Below are 19,503 nucleotides of genomic sequence, written 5' to 3'. Positions count from 1 at the left end.
TCCAATAGTGCCTTGAGGGCGTCTTTTATATTTATTAGTCAGTAATATCGCCAGAAGTTGCCATTACAAAAAATAACTAGTTTCAAAAGGACTGTTAATGAGGGTGAGGGAGTGCCAGCAAATTTTCAGAAGTGAGGATGAGGGAGGGCTGGATAACTTTTCAAAGCGAGGGCAAGGGTGTGAAGGGCATGGATTCAAAATTGAGGGTGATGGAGAAAAAGTAAAAAATGAGGGCATTTACCCACCTCTGGCCAGGAGTACTATCCAAGGGCAAACCCTTGTTACCGTTTCATCCATTTCATTTTGAACTGGCTAAGAGAGCAACAGCAGGGCAGTGCCTAAATAACACCCTAAAAAATCCTGTTGTCATTCAGTGTCTAACAGTTTCCAAAAGCAAGTGACATGCCTCATGTCAGCTGGCTATCCCAATAACCTTGTATCTGTCGCGGAGGGGCAGCTAGAAAAAAACAAAGAAAAAGACAATTGCCCCAAGGAAGGAAACGACAACTGCATTGTTGTAATTCCTTACCTGCATAACACCTCGCACCAATTAAAAAGGATAGGAAGCGCAACAACGTCCGAGTTGTGCTATCCACACCTGAGAAGCTGGGAAAACTTTGCAAGATGACAATGCAAGATGATCCAAGATGATTGTGCAAGAAGCCTTGCACAATCAAACATCATGACACATTTGTTTCATGTTCATCTGGGGTGGTGTATGGAGTTCCCTTATCTTGCGGATCAAGCTACATCGGTCAAACTGGCCAGTGCATAAATTAAATATTAATAGAGCACAGGTAAAAGGTCGGAAATCACAGCGATTGGAACCTTCCTGTGCATTGTGATGACTATGAAATAAAGAATGAAAAGCCTTGTAAACCTTTGTTTGAAGCGTGCAGGATACTAGCTATGCATAGGAGGCAGGATGTGAGGAAAATCACTGAAGCAGATTTGATTAGAAAAGCGGGAGCATAGTGTGTCAGCGCACCATCCAATACAGTGAATGTCAAAGAATCATCATTTCTAAGTGCGGCCATGTGATGTCGACATTTTCAGTTATTTGACATCACGAAGGAAGGTGTTTATCATGCATTTATGTCAATAAACCATTAGCTGGAACTGAGCGCTTGCATTGTCTGCATGCACCGTTCTTTGTCCTTGTTCATGCCTGCTCATATATGGTCTGCAAGGTTTCCAGATACATCATAATTGCCCATGTCAAATCTAATCAGAAGCCCCAAATGAAGCTTCCACTTGTTCCCCAACACACAAATAGGAATCTTCCAATTGAAAAGTAGTCACTTGGGACCTGCATACACCGGGTGTCAAAGCGAAAAGCAATCAAGGTTTTAAAACATGTGAATGACCTAGCTGAGTGAAAGCAACCAAGTGCTTTATTTCTTGTCTGCCAACGTTACCTTTTCAAGTATTGCCTTCCGGAATAACGTGCTAGTTCAGAAGTCATGGATAGTCTTGTAAAACAGCTGGCTGAAATGTTTGGACCAAGGTACCATTTACACATCTTTTTTATAATGCCTGCAAAACAAAGCTATTCCTTGTTCACTGCATAGAAAAAAATGACAAGCCCCCCCCAAATCATTACGAGGCAAGCCTTTGTACCCGGTTTCTTAGCATCAAAATTTACACACAGCACGCAGTTTACAGTAAAACAGGAACATGTAGTATATAAGCAAGAGCTGCTGTTTTCTTTCAACTAGTTGATCAAAAGCAATCAGCTTTTACCTCCATGCAAAGTGAAGGCTATAGGAGGACCTTGAAATGCTACATTTAGTGACAGAAATGTGTTCACTATTCATAAATAATTGCAAGTAGGCCTACATCTCAAGTGCATAAGTGGAACTTGTGGCGACAGTACAACATACTAAACACACGCAGTCCACTTGGAAGTTCTCAATGAAAGGCCACACCTTCTACCCGTTACATAAAACAGCCGTTTGTGCCATCCAATCAAGACGTTATTCCTGATTCTACTAAATAGGCGATACACCTCTCCTTAATCCACTGGGCAAGCCCTACAGTATACAAAACTAAATGCTTGCCTTTGCTTGTCCAGAGAGCTGTGGCAGCCCCAGATGCTCCAATCACACGCAGCCACCACTTCCTCCCAGAAGCCTGCTCACAATGGCAGTTTCCATTAAAATGCTACCCTACAGATTCCAAATTTCTGCTTGCATGTTTTCTTCCATTTCATGTTTTCTTCCCTGAAATGATGCCTCAGGAATTAGTATACATAGATCCCCACATGGTATTTCCTTTCGACCGCTAATTTAAATTGAATTCCTCCTCTCACGCAGTTTCAACAACCGAACGATGGCTGTGATGTCAAAGGTGGTCATGAAAAAAAAAATCTGCAATACAATCAATGATGCGCTATTTGTTGTCATTCTGGATCCTAAAGCAAAATGAATAGGGTGTCCCAATGCAGCTTCCTTTCGTAGGGTGGTGACATCTCCGCCATTTTGAATCATGACCTCATTTAGCTGCATCAAAGTATTTTTGCCAAAATCGACATCTCCCTGTCTTTCACGCATAAGGGAGATAAAGAGAAGGGGGGAAAGGCAGGGATTTGACGCATGATTGTCCAGTACTGCTTCCAGATGTTGAAGTCTTTAAGTTAAATTTTAGAACCTTTCTCTCCATTGTAGGGGTTGAAGCGATGCATATGGTTCAAAATGGAGTCTTCTCATTGGACTATATGTGCCACCACCCTTCCAAAGGAACGCTGTATCGAGGCACCCTAGGAATTAAGACTACGCATCAATGATAGGTAGTTTTTACTGCTGAATACCAGAAGCCAACAACGTGGTGAAACACAATATATAAAACAAACAAGATAAAAATTAAGCATAACTCCTGCCAATGCTAGGCTACGGGACTGAAATTTCTAAGGTAACATAAAAAGAAAAAGCCTGATAGGGCGTAATGCGCGATGAAAAATTACATTTTAGACACCAAGGGTAGGGAAACAATCAGTGGCGAGTCATATATAGAGATAAGCTCAAATACAAGACAGCGGAGACCACTGAATGCACAGGCCTCTGTCTAGTAATGAATTATAAATTTGGCTTGGATAATCATGACAAAAATCTGTGGGTGTCTGTTCATAGTTTTGTGCAGTGCTTCATTTTTAGCGATGCTAGTCCGCAAGGAAGTTCTCAGCAGTGACATTAACTGCCATAGAGCGGCTAGGGATTGACATGGTCGCACAGTGCATTCTGTGCAAAAAGGTAGCCTGAAACAGTGGCCCTCTCTTTCAAGAGAATAAGTAAGAGAAGCAAAGATCGTGTTGTTTCGGTTTCAACAGAGTAGTTGAGACAACCTCAACCTCCCCTTTGTAAGCTTAATTCACTCCAGCCAGCCCCACGAAGACTACAGATGAACAAGCAGCTTTTATGTCTGGTTTTGCATGCCTTGTCATAGCCACTGCTCAGCTGTTGAAACCGAAACACCATCAGTGGTGGAACTGATAATTGGCTTCTTGTAGCAGCTTCTGTAGCAGACGAAATCGCAGTTTGTAGCAGCAATTTCAAGTTTTGTAGGAGGAAAAATGGCATTTTGTAGCAGATATTTGAGCTTTTGTAGGAGGAAAAAAACTGCTTTGTAGCAAAATTTCATGTCCCGAAGCACTTAAATAAAGAAGGCTTTACTTCTGGAACAGCCAATTGCTCACGTGTTTATGACGACCATAGCCATACAAAAACAAGCTTCAAACCGAAATTCAGTCTACAGTCAGTTCTTTCCTTAAAAAGCTGCAAAAATATGCAAACGGGAGATTTCGCTAAAAATAAAGCCGTTTTTATTCAGATGGACGACATATGCAACAAAGCTATAAAAAAAATACCATTCTTAGAACTGCAAATTTAAGGTATTATTTCTTTTCTTTCCTTGATGACTCCAGCTCAGGCAGTGCCGCTGCGAGCCTTTCCTGTCCATTCCTCAGAAGGGCTTGCAACATCTGCAAAATTTTTAGACTTGACACCTTTTGCGAAAAGCAGCTCAGCATTGGTGATCATATTCCTGGCCAGTCTGATCTTTTCCAGTACCTTCTCCTCATTCTGACCTCTTTTCTGGGTGTCCTTGTCAGGTACATCAGCCTTCTTTTGCTTGTTTTGCACGTGTCTCTTCTGCTGCATCTGCCTCCAACCACTGCAGCTTTCACTTCCGCGATACTTTCAGCTCTCTGATTAATCGTTGCATCATAGGAAAGGCAGCTGTATTTCGGCCGAAACGCTGGGAATGTGTCATTACAGACCTAAGCCCATTTACACTTTGTATTGAAAAATTGCCCTCTCAGCACTCTCCGATTTTCACTGAAGCCCCTCTCCAAATGAGCATTGCTGTGCGAGAGGCACAGAAGTGCTTTTACGAGTGCCGCCAACAAGGGATATTTTTGAGCCCCATCCTCTTGCTTGAGTTCGAAAAATTTTTGCGAGAAGTCATCAAGTCATTCGGATTGTCTGGCTAATATCTTCTGAGACACAAAGACTAAACTCATCCATCAGGGCGGAGACCTCGTGAGCTGCGATGACCGGCATGGATGACGATGGACACTTTCTTCGCGCCATTTTCTTCCAATCAGCACAGGTCTTGAACAGTGTTGCCGGCAGATGTCGGGTTCCGCGACAGTGAATTTCGGTCTTTGCTCTCGCCAGTTATTCAGCAGCGTATTGGCACAGACGTGGCGCAAGAGTAGGCAAAAAAAATCGATTTTGTAGCAGCATGTAGCAGGATTTCTGATTTGGCGCAGTTTGGCGCAGCAGTTCCACCACTGCACCATGAGAGATTTATGAGTTACTTAGGCGAATCACTTGCAGGCCCCACTTACAAGAAAGAGGAAGGCAACAGGACCTTGCATTGTTTGCTGGTCAGTTAGCCTTGGCTGCTCTCAGCACCAGCCGCTGGACTCAACCACAAGATGATAAAACGTTTACTGATGCTCAGGCCACTAAACGGCACTCGTGAAGTGCTGGTCCAAGCATGTGGCAGAAATGGGGGGAAAGGCCTTTTTGTGAGAACAGAACTTTGAGATAAAAACACGAGGAGAGTCTCTAGAAGTAGACGGCGTCCAACTGCATCTGGCTTTCGTTTTCCACAAGGTAGAGGATATCAGACAAGGTCTGCTGAACGATGATTTTGTCAACACTTTCGTGCATCTGAAAAATAAATTTTTAACAAGAGCTAAACTCTCCAAAACAGTGGACATGATGCCAAAGCTGCACTGCAGACAAATACTCTGTCTGCGAGGACAATGTCAGATGGCAATGACAATCACGACACATGCAAAATGGCCGTTAATAACCCAGCTGGCACAAAACACCTGCATTTATGTGCAAGCACACATGAAAACTTGTTGGTTGCAGCATGGTGATGGAAACTGCTCAAGAAGATCACAAATTACCAACTAACGCTGCTTTTCACTTTACCGCAGCTTCATTTCACGTACATGCCTCACTTGTGCTACAAAACTGTGCAGTACATAAATCTGCTGACAAAACAAAAGATTTCAAAACAATGTGACCACATGAGTTGTAATCAGTGGTAACTGCTAATTAAAGATAGCTTCATATGCTGGCAATAAATGTCCCACTTGTTGGAACCTCATCGCCACGGCTGCTCGAAACAGGTTTGTGCGCCACTCCGAGTTTTTGCTTGCACATGAAACAGCCTCAACCGTTAGTCTGTAGGAGAAAGCATCAATTTTCCTGTGTGCTGCCACAGCACATGATCACTTCTCACTGCAGGGATTACAAACATCATGCACACAGCAGACCACCTGTACTCACCCCCGAGCATGGTACATCCTTTGGCTTGTGCTTGAAATTGGGGCCAAAATTCAGGCGCACCTGGTACATTTTTGAAAAAGAATGGCAATAAAGCATGAACAAAAAATTCCTGCGTGCATTATGAGACAAGACATCAAACCAAACAAAAGGCTCACCGTGCAGCCTTTATACAGAGAGATTGCCGGGAAGTACATTCCTTCATTGATATCTCTCCACGCAGTTCCAACACATTCGCCATTCTTGTAGAACACAATCTGCGGCAGACAAATCCAGCAGTTACACTCAAGTCATGTGCATTCGTGAACCAAAGAACATGAATCACCAAGCGGAATTCACATGTGTTCCGTGGTGGCAAGGGCCACACTGATTAACATAAACAGTGCAAGGCTCTGCAGAATGCCGCCAAGACCAGATCTAGGACAATAACTAAACTGTCGTCACTGTGATGCCTAGCCGAACTGATATCAAGAGGTTACTGGTGTACCTGAAGCTGTTAAAAGTCATGGCATGGTTTTCACATTCTTGTGTGGCATCAAAAAAAAATAAAAAAATAAACAGTATTTGGCCTGGCCATTAACCGTGAAGGAAATAACCAATGCTCAAATTTATTTGACGAGAGCAGCATAAAAAATATTCGAAATCAAAGCCTACAGGAAACGACAAGAGCAAAACCATCCTGCTACATGGACAGGATGTGCACATGGACCAGCAAGGAATTAAATGGCAAAGGGAGCCCATCAGCTCCACAGCACCATCAAGAACAAGCATGCACAGGTTGTACGGAAAGAAGGGCGCTTCATAGAGTTGCTAGTTATGCACATGACATTACATAAAGGTGCTAGAGATAAGCTCACAAGACTAAAAACAAAGCACTGGGTCATCTGAGGACGGCAGATAGTGAAAGAGCACTCAATGAATGCACAGTACAGCTGAACCTGCATGTAGCGGACGCCTCGATGCAACAAAGTTTCTCAATTCCCTCACACCGTCCCCTTTGAAGTGCATGTGTTTGTGAACTTCAGGTTACGAAGGTATCGCAGTGCCTGACCTTCATTGCACTGAGTATCGTATTTATACGTGTAATGAAAACCACCCCACTTCTGTCATTGAGAATGAATTTTTTTTTAACCTTGCGTAAAAAATGGACGTCTGACCTTGAGGGCTGGTACAGCTGGCTATCGCAAAATAGTTGGATCATGCCGTGATACAGCAAACACCTTTTCAAAAGAACAACACTTAACACCAGTGTTACGAACATGGGTGACGCAACTTTTAGACAGAACACTTTTGCTGATGATGGATGGTGAGGAGGTGGGGGAAAAATGGGCGGATGAATGATATGAAATTTCAACTGTCACAAAAAATCTGCCAAAACTTTTTTCCTCGCGTAATAAGCCCTGCCCCCAAATTGATGCCAACTATACTGGAAAAAAGTGGGTTCATTACGTAAGTAAATACGGCATCTGTTAGCTAGCACTGTGTTACTTCAAACGTGGCTGAACCAAGCGAAAGTTACGTGACAATAAAACAGGAATTGACAAGAAAGGAACGTCCTAAGAGTCTCAGCTGTAACAAGCCACCACAGCTGACACAATGCGCCATGGATGGAGTGGAGATGGGAATGTCCCCTTTGAAATAAAGTGGTTGCAGTCTAGGTTGTAACAAGCCATCACAGTTGACACAGCGCGCCATGGATGGACGGATGTATCGGAGATCAGAATGTCCCCTTTGAAATAGGGTGGTTGCAGTCTAGGTTCTAACAAGCCACCACAGTTGACACAACACGCCATGGATGGATGGATGGATCGGAGATGGGAATGACCCTTTGAAATAGGGTGGCTGCAGTCTAGGTTGCAACAAGCCACCACAGTTGACACAATGCGCCATGGATGGATGGATCGGAGATGGGAATGTCCCCTTTGAAATAGGGTGGTTGCAGTCTAGGTTGCAACAATCCACCACAGTTGACACAACGCGCTATGGATGGATGGATCGGAGATGGGAATGTACCCTTTGAAATAGGGTGGTTGCAGTCTAGGCTGCAACAAGCCACCAGAGTTGACACAATGCACCATGGATGGATGGATCTGAGATGGGAATGTCCCCTTTGAAATATGGTGGTTGCAACAAGCCACCACAGTTAACACAACGCGCCATGGATAGACTAGAGATGGGAATGTCCCCTTTGAAATGAGGTGGTTGCAGTCTAGGGTGCCACAGGCCACCAAAGTAGACACAACACGCCATGGATCGACTGGAGATGGGAATGTCTGCTTTGAAATAGGGTGGTTGCCGCCTAGGTTGCAACAAGCCACCACAGTTGACACAACGCGCCATGGATGGTTGGATGGATTGGAGTTGGGAGCGTCCCCTTTGAAACGGGGTGGCAGCAGTTGCCACTATTATCGGCCTTTTTGCCCCCTTATATTTCTTGAGTGATGTTATTGGTCTATAAATTTGCCATTTTCTGTATATACAACTTTTTTTCCTGCACTTGTTACCTTACGTCACCTCCCTGCTTTTGAGCCACCAATCTTTCAATTGCTTTTTACATGGGAGAGGCCTTTGCCCTGCAGTGGGCGCACTCAGGCTAATGATGATGACGATAAACTTCTACCACCAACTATTGTTAAAACTCTAAGGCCTCAGGGAGAGTGATTGTGCCTGCATCAACGTCTGGATAGATATATGCCACATTTGAGAATGAGGTGTTCAATTGTTTCTACTGATTTATCACACACAGCACATAACATTTTGTTGGTTAAAATTTTTGCACCATCATGTTCTAAGACACACTGATCTAGCTTCTAAGAGTAGGGCACTGCCTCTTGAGCTGTCACTGGACAATTAATTCCTGATCTGCCTTTTCCTATTTCAACATATAGCTCTACAGTTTGCTTTCCGTCCATTGAATTAATCCAGTTAGTATCTGAATTTTTCACCAGTTGTTCAAATCTCTATATTTCTCCGTCCTTGTGTCCTGCACACTTAATGGTTATTTTCATGGTCCTTTTCCATTATTGTGAGTCAGCACTCTTTCTGTATGAGTATTTAAATACCTCAGCCGCCCACTTGTTACCGTCCAATTTCCTCAGGCATTCGTATGTATAGTATTTTATTCTGAACTTCCCGTGCTTCGAACGATGCCAAGCCCATATCCCCCTGAACTGACTCTTTTGTGGTTTTCCCGTGGGCGCCTAGTGCTAATCTTCCAACAACTCTCCGTTTTATTTCTATAGTCGCGACTGAACTTCTGACCTTAGGCACAAAACACATTCCTGAAAGTATGCCCTGGCAACATTATTTTTTTCCAAATACCTCTCAGTAATTCACATTTGTTGTGACCCCATAATGCCCTGTTTCATTATTGCGGCTTCCCTTTGCCCTTTGGCCCTAAGAGTCTGTTTGCTTTTCTATGTATATTGGTCCTTCATTTACTCATGACCAGAGACAACTGAATTCTGCTAGTAAGGGTATTTAAGGGCCTTGTATAACTATTGAAATCATCAGACCTGGCTTGACTGCGCTAAAAGTGAAGCCTAGAGCGTCCCCTTCCTCTCCAAAATAATTAACCAGAGTCTACAAATCTTCCTTGCTATCAGCTAATAGCACAGTTTCGTCCACATACATTAACAGGGGAGCCTCTGCTCTATGATCTTTCCACCCAGTCTGTATGACAGATTATAACCTCGATCACTTCCTTGTAGCCTTCCGTCAATATTTATTATATAAAGCACGAACAGCAGAGATGATAGCGGACAATGCTGCGTTAATCCTTAGTGTACTTCGACAGCTGTCATGCTTTTTATCCCTTCCCGTGTAATTTCCACTTCATTATGTTGGTATATTTCCTTTAGGAAATTAATTATCTCATGACTGATACCTTCATCTCAGTGTGTTCCATTGGAATTTCCTATTAACGTTATCATATGCATCACTTATGTCCTGGAAAACTAAATACAGAGGCCCGTTTTCTGTCCTAGCTATTTCTATGCACAAACAGGATATTTTACTTTATTTATCCCATACTGTGGACCAAATATGGTCCAAGCAGGAGAGGCACAGTACAAAACTTCGACCTTGAAAGAAGAAAAAGCATACATGACGACGAAACAAGCTCTAAAAAAGGACGACCAATGCTTACGCAACGCTTAGTAGGCATAGGAGGAAAGAAGCAACATGCAGTGTCAACAACATAGTGCGTCAAGTTCTCTGAGTATCTTATTCCTTTCTACCCTTGACTGCATTTTTAATTTCACTGCTTGCATTGCCTGCATCTATACAACAGATATTATGGTTCGTTTGAGCAGCCACTCGTTGGAAGTCTGTTTGTCAGCTGTGTTTTTTTATGTTAAGAAAGATTCGGTGTAATATGGAGAACTGGAAACACTTGAGAAATGTTCAGCTAAGATGTCTGCTTGTTCCTCTATATTTGTTTGTGTACCAGGGGCTGTAAGAAAAGGAACTGTGAAAGGGGAGAAGTTACCACTTAGTTTACAAACTTGCGCCCAGATTTCTTTGCATGTGACTGAACTGTTTATGGACGATATGGAGTCCTGCCAGGAAGCCCTCTCAGCACTACATGATGCGGCACGCATTATCTCTCGCCTTTTTAAAGTTTATGAAGCCCTAGTGCATTGGGTACCTGCGAAAAATTCTCCAGGCTTTATTCTGTTTCTTTCTTGCTTCTCTGCAATCTTGGTTACATCAAACCTTGTGGTTTTGCCGTGCCACCCCCAAAGACTGAGGAATAGCCATGTGTGCACCAGTAAGGATGCAGGACGTGAACATCTTGTTCAGTTCATCAACACCAAGATCGTCAGAAAAAATCTCCAGAGTGGCCTTTTCTCAAGAGCTCCCAGTCAGTTATGTGGAGCTTCCAACGTGTTTGTTTGGGATGATTGGTGGTGATGAAGCCAAGCTGATTACTACAGGCAGGTGATCACTTCCATAGGGGTTGTCAAAGACATCCCATTTAAAATCTATAAAAACAAAGGGTCAACTAAACGACAAATCTACACAGCTCACTTTTCCTGAGTTTGGAGAACAGTAGGCGTTCTTGCCTGCATTAAAGAGGCATACATTGCTGGAGAATAAAATCTTTTAAAATATGACTCCTAGCATTAGTTTGCGCACTTCCCCAAAAACTAGAGTCAGAAATTAAATTCCCAACTACCACGTATGGCTCTGGTAGCTGCTCTGAAAGTGTTTCAAAGTCATGAAATGTAACTATTAAGTGTGGCTCAAGATATATAGAACATATTGTGATTGTTTTAAAATGAAGGACAGTGACTGCAACAGCTTCATATTTGGTTTTAAGTCTGATTTCACGGGTTGCAATACCATTCTTACTTTAACAGCAATACCTCCAGACAGCTCTCAGTCACACAGAAAGACTTTATACTTGCTTAAAATATTAATCTGTTTGGGACCTAAGTTGGACTCCTGTAGGTATAAAACCCCTGGGGAATGTGTGTTTAAAAGCTTTCTTATGTCACTGTAGTTATTTAATAGTCCACAGCAGTTCCAGTGTATGAGGAAAGCCACTTTGGATAACTTCTGGGAGTGTAGTTATAAACTTGATGCTGTTAAAGCTCGTTAATTCAAACTGACGCCCGGGTCCCGGCATTGCCTCGTGTATTTCGATGGGGAAAAACTCCCGATAATTCGAACAAGGCAGCATCCGCTAAGGTTAATTTGAACTAGGAGCCACTGGCTGACACCGCTCCTCGTAGATAGCACAGCGAGTAAAACACGCTCCAAATTTACCAGAGATGTAAAACAATGGAAAAAAAAGAAAAGCTGAGTGCACGAGGCTCACGAAGCTTGCGTTCCGGTGCATGACGTAGCAGGTTTTCACTGCCGGAGAACTCGCCCGTGCTGCTGACGCTTTGGCATGAGCCGTTCCAATTTTTCGTTGTACTGGAGTCGCTGGGACGCGATCACGTGGTGTAAACAACATAGTATGGCGGTTCGGGGCTTGGGTGATGACGGCTTTTGTTGGTGCCGCGAGAGCGAGCTACGTGGACAGCAGCTTGGAGACTGAGCGCTTGAGTGACGCCGATATGCTCCCAGCAGACGTCACAGAGCTCACGTGTGGTGAGAACAGCCGACAGTGATGAGTCCGACGGCACCGATGAGACTATGCCACCGCCAAGTGCACGTGAAGTAGTGTCGGTGCTCGATGTTGCAGCACGCCCCTTCTCTGTCAATGAGAACTCTGACGTTGTGCAGGAGCTTTGGGCAAGCTGCAGATGATGCTGATGGAGTCTAGGCAGAAGAAACGCTAGAAAATGCACTTCGCTGATTACTTTTAATTTTGACAACCCTTCATAAATAAACATGTTTTGGAGCATAAATAGCATCACATATTTCAGCACTAAAGCTCGCTGCTCACGTGAATGCATTCCAGTACTTGTTTCTGGCGCACAACTGGCCGATCAAGTTATTTCATTTGCCAAGAGAACCGGATGAATTTAATTCTCAGAATATGCCCGCCACAAACATGTAGTAGCGCCTAGCTCGCGATAACGAGTCTAGATGTGACTGCTTCGGGTTCTGCACGTGCATGGGGCATGATAACCGCTCATTGTAGCAACCATTCGATACTCCGAACTTCGCTTAATTCGAACAATTTTCCGGTCCCCTTCGAGTTCGAATTAACGACCTTTTACTGTACCGATTTTGAGGGTGCTGTTACAGTTGTCTTTTCTTTTTCGCTCAAGTGAGCTGTGCTGCCACTGCAGCGAAGGCTAACTCAGCGTTGAGTCCATCGGCTTGCTAGAGGCTCTGGAGGCCCACGGAGAACCCGCGGGTGTACGGCTTACACGCCTCTTCCGAGAGGGAGAAGCCTTACTGAGGGGCCAGTGGGCCCTTGCTCAAAGGTGGCAGGGCAGCCCTAGCTGTGTCTGCTGGGGGCAGGGGTAGCCCAGCCTCAGGCTTTGCCTGGGCATTGGCCGGAGCCGAGTGTGGTGTGCCGTCCCCACGCACCACACCGACGAAATTTGTTCCTGCAGTGAACGAGAACGTGCTGATGCTGTGTGAGAGTCGATTACATGCTTCTTTGAATGAAACGTTTTCTTTTGTTTTGAGAGTGATTACTTATTTTTGATTCTTCAATCTTGGGCACGACCCTGAGTGGGCGGGGTGATCACCTTCACAGTTTGTGCAGCATAGTGCTGCTGCTTCATAGTTTTCAGAAGCATGCTCATACAAGGCGCATTTCACGCAGGTTTGTCGACCACGGCAACTTTGCAACCCATGACTGTATTGCTGGCAGTTGAAACATCTACTGGCGTTTGAGACATGGTGTCGGACTTTGACTTTCAGGTAACCTACTTCAATGTAGTATTCGGGGAGTGTGCTCAAGTTGAAGGGGAGGTTGAGATGATTGGCTGGTATTTCTTTGTCATCTTTCCAAATTTTGATGCAAAGGGCGATAGATACTTTAGCATAGCGTGCACTGCTACCCTCAAGAGAAAAATATAACAGCTATATCTTACCGGTACTCACCTATGGGGAAGAAACATGGAGGCTACCGAAAAGGGTTTAGATTAAGTTAAGAACAACACAACAAGTTATGGAAAGAAAAATGATAGGTGTAACGTTAAGAGACCGGAAGCGGGCAGTGTGGGTGAGGGAACAAACGCGTTTTAATGATATCCTAGTCAAAATCAAGAGGAAGAAATGGGCTTGGGCAGGGCCTGTAATGCGAAAGGAACCACAGGTCCTTAGAAGAGTATAGACACCTAGTTTTGGTGGCATGTTTTCTTCCCAATAATGATGCGGAAGGCACTACTACACACAAGTCATCATGTGATATTCACCTATAACAGCTAAATAATTTATAATCGAATTTTTTCTTTCATGCTGTTTCAGTTTCAACAGCTGAATGATGGCTGTGACGTCAAAGAGTGCTTTTGTGTAAGGTGAGGCATGAAAGAACGCCCATATAATCTCTGCTTCATCGTTTTAATTCACTGCAGTGCTGAAGCCAGAATTTCTCAAGAGCCGGAATGACACAGAATGTGGAAGCAGTGATTATATTGCAGTTTTTTCATGTCTCACGTGACCTGTAAACACACGTTGACGTCACACTCCTCATTCGGCTGTTGAAACTGAAACCGAAATAGCAAGAGATAAAAATGAGATTATAAATTATTTAGCGCTCATAGGAGAACACGACGTGGTAATCCATGTATAATAATACCTTACACATCATCACAAACAAGATAACACGCACCCAAAAGTTAGGTGCCTATACTCCTTTAAGGGTAACTGAGTGGAATTCAGGAAAAGGCAAGTGTAGCAGGGGGCAGCAGAAAGTTAGGCGGGTGGATGAGATGAAGTTTGCGGGGATACGGTGGCCGCGGCTGGCAAAGGACAGGGCTAATTGGAGGGACATGGGAGAGGCCTTTGTCCTGCAGTGGATGTAGTCAGGCTGATGATGATGAAAGGCAAAGCCAAAAACTCAGCCTCAATAAGCAAGCAAAAGTTGCAGCTGCAGCTACATGATAGCTTATGCGCACTAGGCACAGCTGTGAGGCCCCTTGGTTGCCAGCATTAAGAATGGCCTTACCCTGCTTCCTGGCAGTGGCTTGAGCGCCTTGATAGCTTGCTGCACCTCGTCTTTTTCTTCAAAATACAGGTAGCTCTTGACTTTCACAAGCCGCTGCAAAGAAAACAGAGAGACTCCAATGCAACACAGGCCTGAGTAGTGAACGGGTACTTTCACTGAATGCCCGCTACTTATCTTTAATGTGGTTAACGAATGGCTGGTCAAGACAACTAGAGACAGTTTTCAACTATTTCCAGACTGCAAGCTTCTTAATCTTCAGTAATACATCATGTGATATGTTCAGCATGCAAAAACAGCAAAATAATTCAGACAAGACAGCACCTGCACCGCTCAGTTTCCCTAAAACTCATTTGGCCTCTCTGCAAACCTCTCAGGTTCTGAAGTCTTATCGACACACTACTTTTGCTTGTCACCATATTAGCTCAGCAAGAAACGTTATGGATAACAGCAGAAGCACAAGTACGGCGTCCGCACACTACATGAAGAAACATTTTATAATCAGTTCAACATGGCTTGGGACCAACCAGCAGGAACTGTGAACCTGTCTTCGCTGTTTGGTGCTACATTTTCAGCTCTGAACCCCCTACACGCCTTTGCTCTGCAATTTCCCACATTCAATATTAACGAGTCCCATATTTCCTGAAAATCGTATTATTTCTTCTGATTCGTGGTTGCACTGCTCCAGGTTTCTAGGGGCATAGAGGAGGCTGCGCTTGGGGACAAATCCGGGCCTTCTCTGGGACAAGCAACAAGGGCTTGGTTCACAGCACCCGTGTAGTGCGGTTCCCGTCCTTTCGTTCTTCATGTTAAGCACTTTATATAATGGAAACACAATATTTATACGACCTCCCTCTTTTCACTTGTCAGGTGCTGACTTTTTTTTTTTCAATTATTTCTGCTCTTTAATCTACAAAAACTTTCTAAATTAATTGTATAAGATACAACGGCATTAACACGCAGTTTGAGTGAAGCATGGGGCATGTAGAAGATGAAATCTCCATTACATAATATATCCGAGCCCAATTTCTGTTCTTGCCTTATGCTGTTGCTGGATGGTAAGAGAGAAGCGACACTGGCAGATGAAGCTTCTGCCGTCTGAACAGACATACAACTTATTGCCTTATGCACTCGCGTGAACTCTGGCATGTCGGTAGTGAACCAATTGCCAAGTCATAGCCTTTGCTGTTGGACACATGCTTGCGAAAATTAAACCTGGAACTATGAGGCAAGAAACGGGCTTCAGTGAATTATTTCCAGCATGCAGGTACATTTTGGCATGCAAGGAACTTCACTTTCTTCTGAAAAAAAAAAAATTGATACCGCTGCATGCTACTTCACAGATCATCGGGCAGTTTTCGTCTCTGTCAACCAAAATGAATAAAAGATGTGTATACCCAATGTTTCTCATTGCTAAACATACAGCGACTACAACAAGCTCAGCCACGGAAACGTAACTCTCGCTACGTATATCCTGGCATAGCCGAGCTAAGCCACTGCCAATTTTTTTCATTCAGAATGCCGACGCCAAATTTTCTGGGGAAAAGGGAATAGCTTCCTGTTGTGACATTCTTGAGGTGAGCAGTGATGGCAACGCTGTTGGCACACCTCAGCATGCAGGATGGTGCACGTGAGTGGATAAATATCAGTTTCTCAAATATGTCGGTGGTTCAGACCACGTCAGTTGGCATGCCTAGTTACTGAAAAGGTGGACACAGCGGGATTGCGCTGGGCATGCATGTACTGCATTTGCTGGCTCTCATGTTACTCACACACCAAGCCACTGTACAGGGTCATCCACTCTTAGTGCGGACACATGGTCACACTCTTTGGAGGGCCACTGCATGCAACATAGGCACAAGAGAAGATGAACCTGGACATGATGCTTCAAGCTGTCTGCCACTTTGCTTCGATGCGCAGCCCTCCAAAGAGCATGACCATGCGCTTGCACAAGAGCAAACGACCCTGCAACAGACAGGGCACAAAGAAAATGGTACAAGACAGCATCAGTGGTAGTAACTGCATTGATAGCTTCCTAGAGGAGCAATGCGTTCCAAATCTCTCTGGTCCTGCACCTTCTGATGGGTAGAGCCCCACTACAAGGCTCTGAAGTAAACTCCCTGGGCTCTAAACTTTTGACAGAGGCTGCACATGCAGCCCTGAGCACAAGGCACAAAATGTGCCCGCTATTTCTAATAAATGAGTGTTTTTAATTTTTCTCCTTTTTGAGCTCAGGGCAGCACCAGCAATTCCAAAAATGCAAAGCCAGGCTTGCGTCCTGAGATCCTTCACAAATATTAGCCTTTAAATCGGGAGACCAAACGAACCTCACTTATAGCAACAACAAACGCAGCTGCTAATGAAATGGAGGAGCTCCAATTACAAGAGGAAGCAATGGGCACCATTTCAAGTCTTCTCTGCTGGCAAGCTACCTCTGCTTGGCCTGCTCCGCTGTAGTCTTTGTTGCCTCAAAGATCACAAGCACCACAAATGGTCGGTGCTGCTTGTACATGACGACCACTTGTGAATGCACGTGCTTTTAATGTAGGAATGCATCTAATCGCTACATTTCCACAATTCTTTGTTTGTCCAAAGCTGCACTTCTAAAACCTGCAACGTGCACAAGGTGCTGCTTAAACAAGGTTCAGAAATTCTCGTTTCCTGTTTCTTGCAAGAGTTAGTTCATGATATTGTCAATTTCAGCTAGGCCAAATACACAGGGTTTTAAATTATCGCCTACAATTATGACGTTGCAAAGGCAGACACTTGTGGCATCTTAATACTTTCTCACCTGACTCCTTCGCAACCGCTGTTTTCTTTTTATTGCATTTCTTTGTTTTTGCGCATTTTTGTCAGAATATTTACTTTGTAGTGATGTTTCTGACTCGCACCTGAGCGCCGCATTAACGATCTGCTGCGTTTTCTGTTTTTTTTTAAAGAATCATGTTCTGCTTTATGTCTCCCCCAATGAAAAGAAATTGTTGTAACACCAGGCAGCGGCAGTCCAGAGCAGCTTCCAACATGTTATGCACAAGCGGCATGCAATCCTCTACACAAGAATCGGCATGAGGACGTCAGATGGAGCCGCATGTTGGCAAGCTGAGCGCACGCCTGCTGTGTTGGGACCCATCAGTGGGCGATGTGAAAGTACCATCCAGCGCTTGAGAGGGAATGACTACTTTGACCCACCTCCGAAAATTTCACTCGCTAACTATATTCCTGTCATCATCATCATCATCAGCCTGACTACACCCACTGCAGGGCAAAGGCCTCTCCTATGTTCCTATCACCTAACACAATGGCGTTGACATCGGCGGAGCCTTCCACAAGTAGTGCTGCCTGTCGCTGAGAACGTAATCACCTTCAGATATTTCACCAAAGGCAAGACTTTGACAGCCTAAGGAAGTGCCAGGCGAGCAGCAAGAGAAAGAACGCCTTCAGAAGCAGAAACACGGGTCAGCATGCATGCATTCCTGCAGTGGGGCAGTCCAGACACAGTGCAAATTACACAGCTACTTTTTTTTATTGTAAGCAGATGTTTGTTTTCGTTTCAGTAATCAGTTTTCCATTCAATGCTCACCTCTTACTCATGCTCAGAACTGCAAGACAAGAATGCAGAAAACTACAGTGACAAGACTGTTCCACTGCGTTCGCATACTCGACCGGGTGAGCTGCACACAGAACCACATGATGGCTATCCGCTGATCCACACTCTGGCACAGTGGCGTCAGCATTTTTTTCTATTTCAGCATATACTGGCTTTTCAGTGGCCCCGGCACGACCATCGAATTGCCCAGAAAAACGCCCCCTGAGATGCGCACTTTTTTTTTGTCGTGACTTGGCTTGGCTAGCTCACTGGTGTGGCCCACACCTTCAGTTGCCATGCACCCTAGTGCACATACTCCAATATGCATTGCCTTGTGCACCATGCCCCTTCCACACTGTCTCACTGCCGTTCTAAACATCTGTGTCTTGGCACGCTGCCTAGTTTGCCAAGCAAGCCACTGCCATCGACACTCCCATCAGAGCATAAACACGCGTCTTGGTGTGCTGCGGACTTCGCGCAGCTCAGGAACGAGCCGAGAAGAGAGAGTGCTCTGAAATGAGTTTTAACAAACCAGGTCTGCATATTCCTGTAAGAAGTGGACTGGAAAAGAGGGGACAGGCAAGTACCCCTAAAGCAGCCCATGTATCTTGCTTAAAGCGAGCACCACAGATGCCAAAGAACACAAGAAGGAAGATGTTAGAAAAGACGACACAGGCCACCGCCCTTCTTCTGCAAGATGGAAACAGCAAAAGTTACGAAAAGAAAAAGACAGCGCACTCCCACGCCCTGAAAAGGAAGCCCTCAAAAGATTACAAAAGAATGAGGCAGTCGTGATCCTTCCGGCCGACAAGGGGAACGCCACTGTGGTGCTAGATCGGACTGAATATATAAAAAAGATGTCGGCACTTTTGGAGGACAAAAATACCTATACAAAGATAAACCGGGACCCGACCAGAAAGATAGAAGCTGAACTTCAGAAGCTTCTCGCTGATGTATTCAAATACGTCCCCCCATCCGACGGTCAATATATCTACAACAAGCTACTGTGTCACAATGGCGCCGCTCCTGCCATCTACGGCGTACCAAAAGTGCACAAGGAGGGCACACCGCTCCGTCCAATTGTGGACTTTATTACACGGTCCCCGCTGAACAAGCTCTCTGGCTACCTTCACCGGGTGCTGGCCCCTCTAGCGGGAAAAACCGCCACGCACATCCGGAATGCAAGCGACTTCGTCGAGAAGCTGAAGAATGTGCCCATTGACGACACCCAAGTAATGGCTTCTTTCGATGTGAAGTCTCTGTTCACATCTGTGCCTGTGGATTTTGCGGTGGAGTGTTGCAAGAAAGCCCTGAACGAAGACACGACTTTGCCTGAACGAACCCCGATTGAAGCCGACGACCTCTGCCGACTCCTAAAATTCTGCCTCTCGAATACTTATTTCACCTTCAACAAGAACTTCTATAGACAGACTTTCGGAACAGCCATGGGCGCCTCAGTTTCTCTAGTATGTGCTAACCTTGCCTTAGAATCAATAGAATCCGCAGCACTTGCCTCATTCGACCCCCCACCGCAGTTT

General features: G+C 44.7%; 1 protein-coding gene across 2 annotated transcripts in view; it reads right to left on the bottom strand.

Annotated features, from left to right (window-relative positions):
* Positions 1-3,792: 3,792 nt before the first annotated feature.
* LOC144132351 (set1/Ash2 histone methyltransferase complex subunit ASH2-like) overlaps positions 3,793-19,503 on the bottom strand; it is a 75,655-nt gene continuing 59,944 nt past the window's right edge. For both annotated transcript variants that reach the window (XM_077664684.1, XM_077664685.1), the window contains 4 exons: positions 14,383-14,475; positions 5,960-6,058; positions 5,805-5,864; positions 3,793-5,174 (listed from right to left, as the gene is read on the bottom strand). In XM_077664684.1, coding sequence (XP_077520810.1) covers positions 5,070-5,174; positions 5,805-5,864; positions 5,960-6,058; positions 14,383-14,475 — 357 coding nt within the window. In that variant the 3' untranslated portion in view covers positions 3,793-5,069. The remainder of the gene's footprint in view (positions 5,175-5,804; positions 5,865-5,959; positions 6,059-14,382; positions 14,476-19,503) is intronic.

Source organism: Amblyomma americanum, chromosome 5 (genome assembly GCF_052857255.1).
Source record: "Amblyomma americanum isolate KBUSLIRL-KWMA chromosome 5, ASM5285725v1, whole genome shotgun sequence".
Lineage (NCBI taxonomy): Eukaryota > Metazoa > Arthropoda > Arachnida > Ixodida > Ixodidae > Amblyomma > Amblyomma americanum.
Note: the sequence above shows the minus strand (reverse complement) of the source record. Positions and strands in the feature narration are given on the sequence as shown.